The 12,874-nt window shown below is 43.8% G+C and overlaps 1 protein-coding gene across 1 annotated transcript in view; it reads left to right on the top strand.

The window, feature by feature from the left end:
* The first annotated feature begins 348 nt into the window (after positions 1-348).
* The window catches only part of alkal2b (ALK and LTK ligand 2b), a 29,369-nt gene continuing 16,843 nt past the window's right edge, over positions 349-12,874 (top strand). The window contains exons 1-4 of the mRNA XM_061716033.1: positions 349-997; positions 4,349-4,581; positions 9,686-9,739; positions 12,010-12,090. Coding sequence (XP_061572017.1) covers positions 4,359-4,581; positions 9,686-9,739; positions 12,010-12,090 — 358 coding nt within the window. The 5' untranslated portion in view covers positions 349-997; positions 4,349-4,358. The remainder of the gene's footprint in view (positions 998-4,348; positions 4,582-9,685; positions 9,740-12,009; positions 12,091-12,874) is intronic.

Raw genomic sequence — 12,874 nt, 5'->3', positions numbered from 1 at the left:
AGGAAACATCTAGTTCCTGCTGAAGGAAACATCTACAGAGAGTTCCTGAAGGAAACATTTACTGAGAGTTCCTGCTCAAAGAACCATCTACTGAGAGTTCCTGCTGAAGGAAACATCTAGTTCCTGCTGAAGGAAACATCTACTGTGAGTTCCTGAAGGAAACATCTACTGAGAGTTCCTGAAGGAAACATCTACTGATGGTAGATGGTTCATTCCCCCCTCCTCCTCCTCTGAGAGGAGATCATTCCCCCCTCCTCCGCTGAGAGGGAGTGCTGCACCGCCGCCTGGAACTCAGATCTGGTTTATTCCTCATGCTGCGTGTTTGTTTGCGCACTGGTTGGACGAGCGCGCACCTCCTCCTCCTTATTTCCGTGATCTGACAGATTCGCGTGTGATCAGACCGGGGACGGAGGAGAAACAGCAGCAGCAGCAGCTGGATCAGGATCAGGGCGCACAGACCTCACACACCCGACCATCCCCACCATCCCGACCCGCAGGGCTCCAGGCTTCCCAGGGCTGCGATGCCGGCCGGCGGGCTGCGGGCTGAGGGACCGACATGGTGATGAGGGGGCCCCGTGCAGCGGACTAAGATGACACCGGGACCCGGTGTTCGGCACGTGGCTCGGATCCAGACTAACCCGGGATAATACAAAAAAAAGTGAAAGTCAAAGAGACTATAGTAGAGGGAGCGCGGAGTTCCCGTCTGCACCCGGACGGGCCGGGAGGGAGTGTCCGGGAGCGGAGCGCGCTGCGCCGGGGGACCGGAGCGCGCAGCCCCGGGCGCACGGAGTGGAGTCCCGGGGGGCGGAGAACAGACTCCCGGGACCAGAGAACAAGACTCCCGGGGAGCAGAAAAGCGTAGCCCCGGGACCAGGGGAACAGAGTCCCGGGAGCAGAGAGAGGACAGAGCCCCGGGACCAGCGCGCGGAGTCCCGGCACCAGCGCGCCGGAGCGCCGGGAGGAAGAGGCGCGCAGAGCCGCGCACAGGAGAGGAGAGGTGACTGCCCGCCTGACAGACAACCGCACAACCTTCACTTCCCAAGTTGAGCGCCAACAACAGAGATGGTTATTGAGCAGATTTTGCATGTTCTGCTTATTTAAAAAAAAAAAAAAATTAATACATAAAACAGCTTTTTTGGAAGCCGCGGTGCCGCTGCAGCGAGTCCGGCCGGCTCCCCGCGGGGAAGTCAGTTTCAGGTTGGATGTTCATTCACCCGGGATCAACTTTGGATACATTTTTTGCAAGATCTCCCAGACCACGTGACCCCTGACCCGAATTGCGGTACCTGAAGGAAAACCAGAACCTCATGGGACATAACCAGAGGTGTCAAGTAACGAAGTACAAATACTTCGTTACCTTACTTAAGTAGAAATTTTGGTTATCTATACTTCACTGGAGTAATTATTTTTCAGACGACTTTTTACTTTTACTCCTTACATTTTCACGCAATTATCTGTACTTTTTACTCCTTACATTTTAAAAACAGCCTCGTTACTCTATTTCATTTCGTCCTTTAATAAAAACTATCCAGTTAAATTGCTCCATCCGGATAGAGTGAATTTGGTTGTGGTTGTTTCAGATGTTCTTGTCCAGTTTTGTTCTTACATCCGTTCCCTCAGATTCCTGCAACTAAACTTGGATGTACATTCCAATAAAGGTTAGGATAAATGATAACATGCCTCTGAAGTTTGACTGCATGTGGCCCTGTGATGGACTGGTCACCTGAGCAGGTGCTGAAAGGCTCCAGCAGAACCCAGAAATGGAATAAGGAGTTTAAATGATGGATATATTTCCGCATCACATGACCCAGTGAGTCCAAACCCGGCTGAACTGTGTAAGAAACTAATGTCACGCTGTTTTTAATGGATTTTATAGTTTAAATGAGTGTTTCATTAACAGTTTTAATGGTTATTTTTCCATTTATTTATTTATTTATTTTGCAGTTAGTGTCCGAACTTTGTGACCCAGCGGCTCCAAACTCACATCCAGAGACAACAGAAACCCCCCTCTTATTGCTTTTGAGGGATTTTTCATGCTCATAATTGTATAGAAATATTTTAGTTTTATTCATTTAGATTTGTTTTGATTGATTTTTTTTTTGATTGATTGATTGAATTGTTTATTTCGAACACATAAGGAAAGAAATATAAAATTTTAAAACAAATTCAAAACATACAGAAAAAAAGCAACAACAAAAACGTAATACAAACAGGGGAAAAAAAAAACAGTGTCCGAAAAGGAGCAGGTAGAAGTAAAACTTATTTAACTCTGCCCCTTTGTTACCTCTATTATAAATTAAACATAAATATTAATAATAAATAGCTGCTAATTTACCTATTAGGCTACCGATTTTCCCATTGGTTGAGCCTTTGCACCTAACCAGCTAACAAACACAACCTTTCCTTAACATAACTCCTCAACCAAATAACTTCCCAGAATTTCCTTTTTGTACCGTTTTTTAAATGTATTTATATTTGTACATTGCTTCAACCCGTTTTTTAGCATGATTTGTAGAAGGCCTCCCAACCACGCGACCCGGTGAGTCCAAACAGAGACCAGCCAGGTTGGATTTGAGCTAAAAGAGACATATTATGTTAACATTTTTAATGGATGGAGAGTGATGGAGGGTTTTTTTTTTCAAATTAGTAGTTGAGTTACGGGAAACGCTGTGATTGATGTTTGACCGTATCAATTTTCTTGAAAGTCAAAACTTGCGTCTTATTTGTCAGTTTGAGGTTTCTGGGTCACATCGCTTTGAGAGCTATTAAAATAGTTAAATGAATAAAAATCTTAAGAAATATGTCACAAAGGTTCCCAGAAAGCAGCCCCACGTTGGCTAATGTGGGTGCTGTGGCTCTGATGGCCGAGCTGGATCCCTGGCCGGTGCCACGTGGGCCGGACGGGTCCTAAAACTCTGGAACTGGACCAGACCTGGCGCCGGCAGGTGTTTGAGCCAGATGTGGCCCAGATCTCTCTCTGTGCGGCCCGAAGGACGTGGCTAACTGCACATCTGGTAGAGTTCGGCCCAACATCCTCTGCTATGTTTGTGTTGAACTAGAACCAAATGAAGAAACCCAGTTCGGCCTCCGTTTGGACTCACTGGCTCAAGTTTTGGGGGAAAAGAACACAGCGATGAATAAAAATCAGAGCCCCATTTATAGGATGATGTTTGTATTTCGGCGACAGTTTGGGGTCACTGGGTCGCGTGTCCAACCTCAGACTGACTTCGCCGTGGTCCCCTGGTGTTAGGGATGGATGGACTAAAACATTTATCACCATCATTTCTGGCATTTATCCCAATAACGCTAAAAATGACTATAAAAAAAAATACCAATTCAACTCCACCTTTGTAACTATAAATCTATCACCACATTCAGTCTTTGGAGTCAAATCACTGCTCTAAAAGATACTAAATACTACTAAACTACACCAATTTTTTAATTGAATTGATAAAAACCAATTAAATTAGTTACACCTGTAAAACTGTAGTGACTCGATCCTTCTTTCTTTCTTTCTTTCTTTCTTTCTTTCTTTCTTTCTTTCTTTCTTTCTTTCTTTCTTTCTTTCTTTCTTTCTTTCTTTCTTTCTTTCTTTCTTTCTTTCTTTCTTTCTTTCTTTCTTTCTTTCTTTCTTTTTTCATTTCCTTCCTTCCTCCTTTCCTTGTTTCCTTCCTTCCTTCTTTTTTCCCTTCCTTCCTCCTTTCCTTGTTTTCTTCCTTCCTTCCTTCCTTCTTTTTTTCCTTCCTTCCTTCCTTCCTTCCTTCCTTCCTTCCTTCCTTCCTTCCTTCCTTCCTTCCTTCATTCATTCCTTCCTTCCTTCCTTCCTTCCTTCCTTCCTTCTTTTTTCCCTTCCTTCCTCCTTTCCTTGTTTTCTTCCTTCCTTCCTTCCTTCCTTCCTTCCTTCCTTCCTTCCTTCCTTCCTTCCTTCTTTTTTTCCTTCCTTCCTTCCTTCCTTCCTTCCTTCCTTCTTTTTTCCTTCCTTCCTTCCTTCCTTCCTTCTTTTTTTCCTTCCTTCCTTCCTTCCTTCCTTCCTTCCTTCTTTTTTTCCTTCCTTCCTTCCTTCCTTCCTTCCTTCCTTCCTTCCTTCCTTCCTTCCTTCCTTCCTTCCTTCCTTCCTTCTTTTTTTCCTTCCTTCCTTCCTTCCTTCCTTCTTTCACGCACACGTAAGTTGTAAATCAGCTTTACACAAAAACGTCATCAACGGGAATTTATCGTTTTACCGTGAGATACAAATTCTTACCGTGGGGAATTGTTTTGACGGTTTATCGTGAACGGTAAAATATCACCCATTCCTACCTGGTGTTTCCAGGACTTAATCTGACGTCAGGACCTTCTTGTGTTCCCCCAGGTCTGCAGAGATGCTCCCTCCTCGGCTCCCGGTCCTGTCAGCGCTGCTCCTCCTGCTGGCGGCCGTGGTCCGCTGCGCCGCCGCGCCCCGGCTCAGGGGCTCCGGGGTCCGGGCCGGGGGCTCGGCCGAGGGCCCCAGCCTGATGGAGATGGTCGGCCGGCACCAACGGATGCTGGCGGGGCCCAGCGGACGCGGGACGAAGACTGGGGAGGCCAGGTCGCACCACGGATCGGGTCAGTACTCAGCTGTCAGAACCATGAGACCTAAAGCCGTCACTCTGGTTACACACCAGAAAACTTCCTTTAAAGCCCAGGACACACCAACCCGACGTCGCCCGCTGTCGGCCGACTGCTGTGTCGCCTCGCGTCGCCTTTGTCGGGCTGGGTCGGGCGCAAAAAGAAGCACTAGACACACCGCAAATACGACACCCGACGGCGAACTAGCACGTACGTTCTGCGCATGCGTGAGAGGTAATTCCCCTCCATACCAGCAGGCAGCGCTAGTCTGTATTCAGGGGTTCAAGGAGGAGGACAGCGCTTTTTTTTTCAAAGCTTTATTGAGAAAACACAAGTGCAATACAAAACAGCGGCGATCAGACGGCACAACCACCTGCAGCTCTGTGGAGAATTACCGCTGGCTGAAATAAATCATTTAGGAAGATAAATGTTGGTTTAATAGATGAAATCTAACAGTTGTAGCTGCGCCTGTTAAGAAATTTGCTCCAAAACTTTCGGGATTTTCTGCCTGCCGGCTCCGGAGCTGATTTATGGTTCTGCGTTAAATCGCCGCAGAGCCTACGGCGTAGGGTACGGCGTACGGCGCGTGTCGCCACATAACCTACGCCGTAGGCTCTGCGTTGGTGTAACGCGGAACCAGAAATCAGCCTTTGTTCTGGCGAGGTTTGAAAAAGACTTTGCAACAACGGGAAAGCGAGTGATTATGTACATTCACTGAGTGAATATTATGAGAGTAAAATATATATTTCTCGCTAGAAATGTAATCAAAACGCATTTTTATGCAGAAACTAACTCAAAATATTGATTTTATTCACTAAAAAATAAGAAATGTCCGCCATGTTTTTTTTTTTTTATTGAAAGCATTCTGGGAAATTCTGGGAACAGCCAATCACAGAGTGAGCTGTTGACCGACGGGCGATGCCGATTCGACATGTTGAATCGGCTGAAAAGCTGCCGACGGGCGGCCGACCTGTGGTGACGTGCGGGACACACCGGGAAAACTAGCCTGACAGACGCACCAATGCTCATCGACGACCCGACGGCTTGGTGTGTCAGGGCCTTAACACAGCAGTCCTGATTCAGAGTCTTAACAGAAACAGTTTGAGATGACAAAGCTTTAAAATCTGACTTCTTATGACAGAACCGGCGGGTCTGGTGCCTCTAGAAACCTCTAAGAACCCAGCGTGATGCTGAATTAAGCACCTTTTTACCCTCCCACCTTCTCGGGTTGCTCATTGCGCCGTTTTATATTTCTTCAGCTCTTCTGTGAATTCGGTTTAATGTAAAAGCTTCAAAACATCCTGAGTCTTGAATTATTGTGGTTACTCTGACTGGACTTTGGTTTCCAGGGACGGTACCGACAGATGCGGACGCAACGCCGCTGAATAGGAAGGAATGATGCGAATAGGCGGAGCTACAACCAGAGTAGCATCAGCAGGAGACGTCCAACATGTCTGCCGGGGCGCTGCCGATCGACTTCAGCGGTTAAAACTTATCGATCCGAGGTGTCACGAGTAAATCTGATCATATTGATTGTTCTGATTAGTGGCTCTTGGACCCTTCTGCATGAGTTATAAACATAGATCCCGCCCCGCCCCGTTGCGCCCCGTTGCCGCTGTTACGTTATTCAGTCAAAGGTGAACAAAAACGAGACTTTCTACGAAATAAGAAGAGAAAAACTTGCTAAAACCAAGTATTGGAATGTCTGGAGATAAACGGATGTAAGAGTGTGAGAACAGCTGAGGTTCCACATTTGTCTGGTTCTGGTTTTCCTCGAGCTTCCTCGCAAAGCTCCCGGTTGCTGGTGGATACTGAAGCGTTGCAGGATGACGTGTGTTCCTGGTGCCGTAGTTGAGTCTCCAGTCCTAATTTCCAGAGGTGTATAATAATCCAGGTGCCATAAAGTAAAACTCCTGTCCAGCAGTTGTTCCAACCAAATACTAAACCAGCTCCTCTGCAGATAAATGGTAGATCCTTAGTGAAAACACCTGTTCTAAATGTACAGGCTGATCCAGAAACAGCAGGGTTTTTACTTTATGGCATCTGGATTAAACACCTCTGCAAAAAACAACCAATTCCCATGTTGCAAACAGCAGAAATTGCTGTACGGAATTGGATAAAGCCGATCAAACGTGTTTTCCATGTAAACCTCAATTCGGAATTACTATTTCCATGTAAACTCGTAGGAAAGTAGTTTAATTCTGAATTATTTAATTCAGAATAATTAATTCTGAAATAAAAAACATCATGTAACCGTGGCCAATGACAACCTATTAAATCGGGTAGCAGAAGCTAAAGTGCCACCGGAAAATGATTCCCTCTGAAAACAACTGTTTTCTTTAGTTCCATCCGCCATAGAAAGGTTCTTTTTGTGATTTTTGTACAGGAGGATTTTTGTACAGGATTTTTGTTCAACTGTTAGAATAAACAGGCTGGCCTTTTTATTTTGTATAATTTTATTCTATATTTTGCTGTGCAAAATTGTTGTTTTAATAAACTATATTTAAGATTTTTTTACATTTATTTGATACATTATGGTTTTAATTAATCAAACAACAGAAATCTAAATCGTTAGAATAATCGCATGTATCCACCAAACAAAAACCAGAACCTGGCAACCTTTTTTTTTTTTTTTCCCATGTTTCTTTATTGGGTAGTCGATGTACCTCTTCAGAAACCTCTGGGTGATGTCACGGGGGGGTGTGTCCAGTTCCCGCTCCACTGCCGCCATGTTGATGTCTGATCCCTCCTGCTAATTGGTTGTAAGTCTGTCCAGACTTCTGCACCTGTCGGTACCGCCTCCTGGAGACCCGGGTCCAACCAGACGACCCAAAGTGGGCGGCGCTCTGCACATTCGTCATCATCTTCTCCCAGATCTCCAGAGGCGGTCCAGCGTTATCTGGGAAATCTCCTCACTGCACCGTTGCTGCAGGCCAACGCTGTGAAAAGCTTCGCAGTGTTCTTGAAGAGGCGTTCAGGGGCCTGGTTTTTTCACAGCACCGGCGGAAGACAAACGGCGGGCTTTGTTGTTTGGACTGACTGCAGGACCTGGTTTTAGTGGCTCATCTTCAACGGAGGTCAGCGATCGCGTCACCTGACACGAGGAGATGAACTGTGCTGCTGAACTTTCTGCCGGAGACAATGGCGTCTTTCTGAGACAACGCTCTTCTTGTCGGAGCAGAAGGTTGCGTTATTTCCCAGGCTGTATCACGAGGGTGCCCTTTATGACTTCCACCGTCCATTCATGTTTCTCGTGTTCGCTTTTTAATCTGTTAACGACTTCTGCAAATATGAAAAACATCTCAGTTCGTCCTTTTCTGCTCCGAGCCTTTACTGATCGGTGTGGGATCATCTGCTGGTTCCGTGGTGGCTCCATGTGAACGGTTCACAGCGGTTCCTCTCAGGTTCACGGGCCTCGGATGGGCCTAGACAGGAGTCTCATCCGGGTCCCAGTGGGATCACAGTAGGAATGGGTGATATTTTACCGTTCGCGATAAACCGTCAAAAAAATTCCCCACGGTAAGAATTTGTATCTCACGGTAAAAATGATAAAGGAAGGAAGGAAGGAAGGAAGGAAGGAAGGAAGGAAGAAAGGAAGGAAGGAAGAAGGAAGGAAGGAAGGAAGGAAGGAAGGAAGGAAGGAAGGAAGGAAGGAAGGAAGGAAGGAAGGAAGGAAGGAAGGAAGGAAGGAAGGAAGGAAGGAAGGAAGGAAGGAAGGAAGGAAGGAAGGAAGGAAGGAAGGAAGAAGGAAGGAAGGGAAAAAATAAGGAAGGAAGGAAGGGAAAAAAGAAGGAAGGAAGGAAGGAAGGAAGGGAAGAAGGAAGGAGAGAGCAGGAGGAAGGAAGGAAGGAAGGAAGGGAAGAAGGGAAAGAAGGAAGGAAGGAAGGAAGGAAGGAAGGAAGGAAGGAAGGAAGGAAGGAAGGAAGGAAGGAAGGAAGGAAGGAAGGAAGGAAGGAAGGAAGGAAGGAAGGACGGACGGAAGGAAGGAAGGAAGGAAGGAAGGAAGGGAAGAAGGAAGGAAGGGAAAAAATAAGGAAGGAAGGAAGGAAGGGAAAAAAGAAGGAAGGAAGGAAGGAAGGAAGGGAAGAAGGAAGGAGAGAGCAGGAGGAAGGAAGGGAAGAAGGGAAGAAGGAAGGAAGGAAGGAAGGAAGGAAGGGAAGAAGGGAAGAAGGAAGGAAGGAAGGAAGGAAGGAAGGAAGGAAGGAAGGAAGGAAGGAAGGAAGGAAGGAAGGAAGGAAGGAAGGAAGGAAGGAAGGAAGGAAGGAAGGAAGGAAGGAAGGAAGGAAGGAAGGAAGGAAGGAAGGAAAGAAGGACGGAAGGGAGAAAAGAGGAACGGAAGAAGGAAGGAGAGAGCAGGAGGAAAGAAGGAAGGAAGGGAAAAAATAAGGAAGGAAGGACGGAAGAAAGAAAGAAAGGAAAGAAAGAAAGAAAGAAAGAAAGGAAAGAAAGAAAGAAAGAAAGAAAGAAAGAAAGAAAGAAAGAAAGAAAGAAAGAAAGAAAGAAAGAAAGAAAGAAAGAAAGAAAGAAAGAAAGAAAGAAAGAAAGAAAAGAAAGAAAGAAAGAAGAAAGAAAGATAAATTCCCGTTGATACGCATGATACGATACACATCTAGGGGCCCATTTTTCTACCTTTCCGATGTCAGATGGACCGGCGTACAGATGTTCAGTCCGGCCCGGTGTTGCCACCTACGGTTCAGTTACGGCAGCTTCACGTGTTAACAGGGTCTTTGATCATATCTGCTTGATCTGGGACCGAGTTTCTGAGTCCACACTCTCCTGTGAGGCCAAACGTGGTTTATAAGAAGCCGATGCTCATCACATCTGCACCAAATATTCTTCTGCCGGCCTTTAACATTTCAGAAACGCTCATTCGTTAATATGGACAACAAACAAATAAAGTAAAATTCAGGTTTTAATTGAGAATCTGTCCACATATTGAGGTCAGCGGCTGCAGGTCTAAATACATAAATGATGTTTGAGACGTGTTAAAGCTCAGTCTCACGTGTGCAGACTCAATGAATAAGAACATTTTCTAGAAACCAATAGTGTTTTCTTTGAGAAATGCTAAAAAACAACATCTTTATTGTTCTTCTTTATGCAGAGGGTCACCCCAGAGATCCACAACACAAGGCAAAGTTCATCATGCACCTGACAGGTATGAACCCACCACCAGTCGGTGTCGTCTGTATGTTCCCCAGTCTGCAGACTGCAGCGCATTAAATACTGCATTAAGATGCTGCTGCATTCGCTGGTAGAGTCTCTGTTACATACAACTTTTACATGCAACTGTTACATGGATGTATTACATACAACTGTGCTATACAGCTGTTACAGCTGTTAGGCACATATGTTGCATACAGTTGTTGCATACATCTGGTACATACAATTGTTACAAATATCTGTTTTTTTCGCACCTGTGTTACATACACCTCAAACAGCTTTTAAATACATCTGTTACATGCAGCTGTTACACACAGCAGCAGACGCACATCTGTCATGTAATGCATTACAAGCAGCTGTTACATGACGTTTTTATATATATATCTGTTACAGCTGTTACATACATTTGTTATCCACATCTGTTACATACAGCTGTTATATACAGCTGTTACATACATCTATTACATGGAAATGTCATGTACAGTTTTTAGTGCATATGTTACAGGTGTTACATAAAGCTCATACAGCTGTTACATAAAGCTCATAAAGCTGTTTCATACATCCCCTTATGTACATGTTTCACATACAGTTAAATACATCTGTTACACAGAGTCGTTACATACATTTGTAACATACCTCTGTTTCATCCAGTTGTTAAATACATCTGTTACATACATCTGTCATGTCCAGCTGTTACATACAGTTGTTACATACATCTGTCATGTACATCTGTTACATACAGCTGTTACATATATCTGTCATGTACATCTGTTACATACATCTGTTAAATACATCTGTTACATACATCTGTCATGTACATCTGTTACATACAGCTGTTACATACATCTGTCATGTACATCTGTTACATACACCTGTTACATACAGCTGTTACATACATCTGTCATGTACATCTGTTACATACAGCTGTTACATACATCTGTCATGTACATCTGTTACATACAGCTGTTACATACAGCTGTTACATATATCCCTTACATAAATCTGTTACATACATTTGTCATGTACAGCTGTTACATACAGCTGTTACATATATCCGTTACATACAGCTGTTACATATATCCGTTACATACATTTGTTACATATATCTGTCATGTACAGCTGTTACATGCATTTGTCATGTACAGCTGTTACATACAGCTGTTACATATATCCGTTACATAAATCTGTTACATACATCTGTCATGTACAGCTGTTACATACAGCTGTTACATATATCCGTTACATACAGCTGTTACATACATCTGTCATGTACAGCTGTTGCATACATCTGTTGCATACAGCTGTTACATATATCTGCCATGTACAGCTGTTACATACATCTGTCATGTACAGCTGTTACATATATCTGCCATGTACAGCTGTTACATACATCTGTCATTTACAGCTGTTACATACATCTGTCATGTGCATCTGTTACATACAGCTGTTACATACATCTGTCATGTACAGCTGTTACATACAGCTGTTACATACAGCTGTTGTGTGCATCTGTAGTGAGTCCCGACTCGTCACAGATGTTTCCAGTCCGGGCTGTTGTTAGTTTCTGAACACTCTGGGCTTCCTCTGCCCTTAAGGGTTAAAACATTTTCAAAAGTAATCTTGAAGTTTTGATTAAAACATTCTTTACACATAACTGTGATATCTGACTCATGCTAAGCCAAAATCTTGTTTTTCTTGTCCAATTATAACCTTTAAATGTCAAGTAAATATAATTCTTAACTCTAATCAAGTACTTTGTCTTATCATAATAAAATGCAAATATATGTCTAAACCTTTGTCTAAAGAAAGAACTTTTTTTGGCTAATCGTAACCAAATGCTCTTTTAACCTAATGAAATACTTTAAGTACCTGTACTTTAAATGTTTAACCCTTAACATTTTAAATGCCTTAACCAAGCAAAATATGTTTAAAACAAACATTTATCTAAAGACTTTTAATTTTTAAGCCTCACAAAATACTTTAAATACCTAAACGTGACCAAATATAAATCAAGTTTAGAGGAGAAGGATTTCTGGAGAGATTGCAGAGTATTTTGAGCAGCCCTGCAGTGAAGCAGTTAAACACAAAAGGATTCCTGTCAGGATCCAGGCGTTGTCTTGTGATGTCAGTCTGTGATGAAATGAAAGCGACTACATTCTGACTTCTGGTTGTGGTTGAAAGTCGTCATTGTTCTCTTTAAAGGTTTTTGTAGCTGCTAAAACAAACAAAACATGAGTGATTTATGGCTCTCCCTTTTGCCCTCAGGTCCTCTCTACTTCAACCCGAAGTGCCGGAAGCAGTTCCACAGACTGTACCACAGCAGCCGGGACTGCACGGACCCGACCTGTGAGTAGCACCGGCACCACGCCACTGGCCATCGGCCACCGGCCACTGGCCACAGGTCGCAGGGTCGATTCCCCATCCGTCACTGACCAGCAAAGGCAAACGTCTCATGACAGATGTTTTCTCAAGCTGAGTGTTTGATTGCCTCCAAACAAAAAAGAGTTATGTAAAGCTGAAATAGTAGCGTGGGAAAAAAAACAAACTCCTTCAAACATTTTCATATAAAATTTGGGCTGTTACAAAGATCCAAATGTTAAAATGTTATAAATAGAACACCATGTTAATTGACCAAAGTTTACTTTATAACCTCTTCTACTCCAAAGTAGCCCCATGATATGTCAGCAGGGACTCTCAGTAGATGGTTCCTCCAGCAGGAACTCTTAAGTGGTGTCCCAATTCCTCTTTTCACCTAGGGGTAGTGGAGAAAACGAGTGTAGTGGCTACGAATCTGTCCCTACGGAGCGAGTGTTTTCGGATGCACACTAGTTGACCTAAAGTAGGGCGAGAAAAATTTCCCACAATGCTTTTCGTCGTCATTTGCGGACTGAATAAAAAAAAAAAGAAACATGGCGGACATTTCTTATTTTTTAGTGAATAAAATCAATATTTTGAGTTAGTTTCTGCATAAAAATGCGTTTTGATTAAATTTCTAGCGAGAAATATATATTTTACTTTCATAATATTCACTCAGTGAATGTACATTATCACTCGTTTGCCCGTTGTTGCGACCTCGCCAGAATAAAGGCTGATTTATGGTTCCGCGTTACACCAACGTAGAGCCTACGGC

This window comes from Cololabis saira, chromosome 24 (genome assembly GCF_033807715.1).
Source record: "Cololabis saira isolate AMF1-May2022 chromosome 24, fColSai1.1, whole genome shotgun sequence".
Lineage (NCBI taxonomy): Eukaryota > Metazoa > Chordata > Actinopteri > Beloniformes > Belonidae > Cololabis > Cololabis saira.
This window is presented reverse-complemented; position numbering and strand designations above follow the sequence as displayed.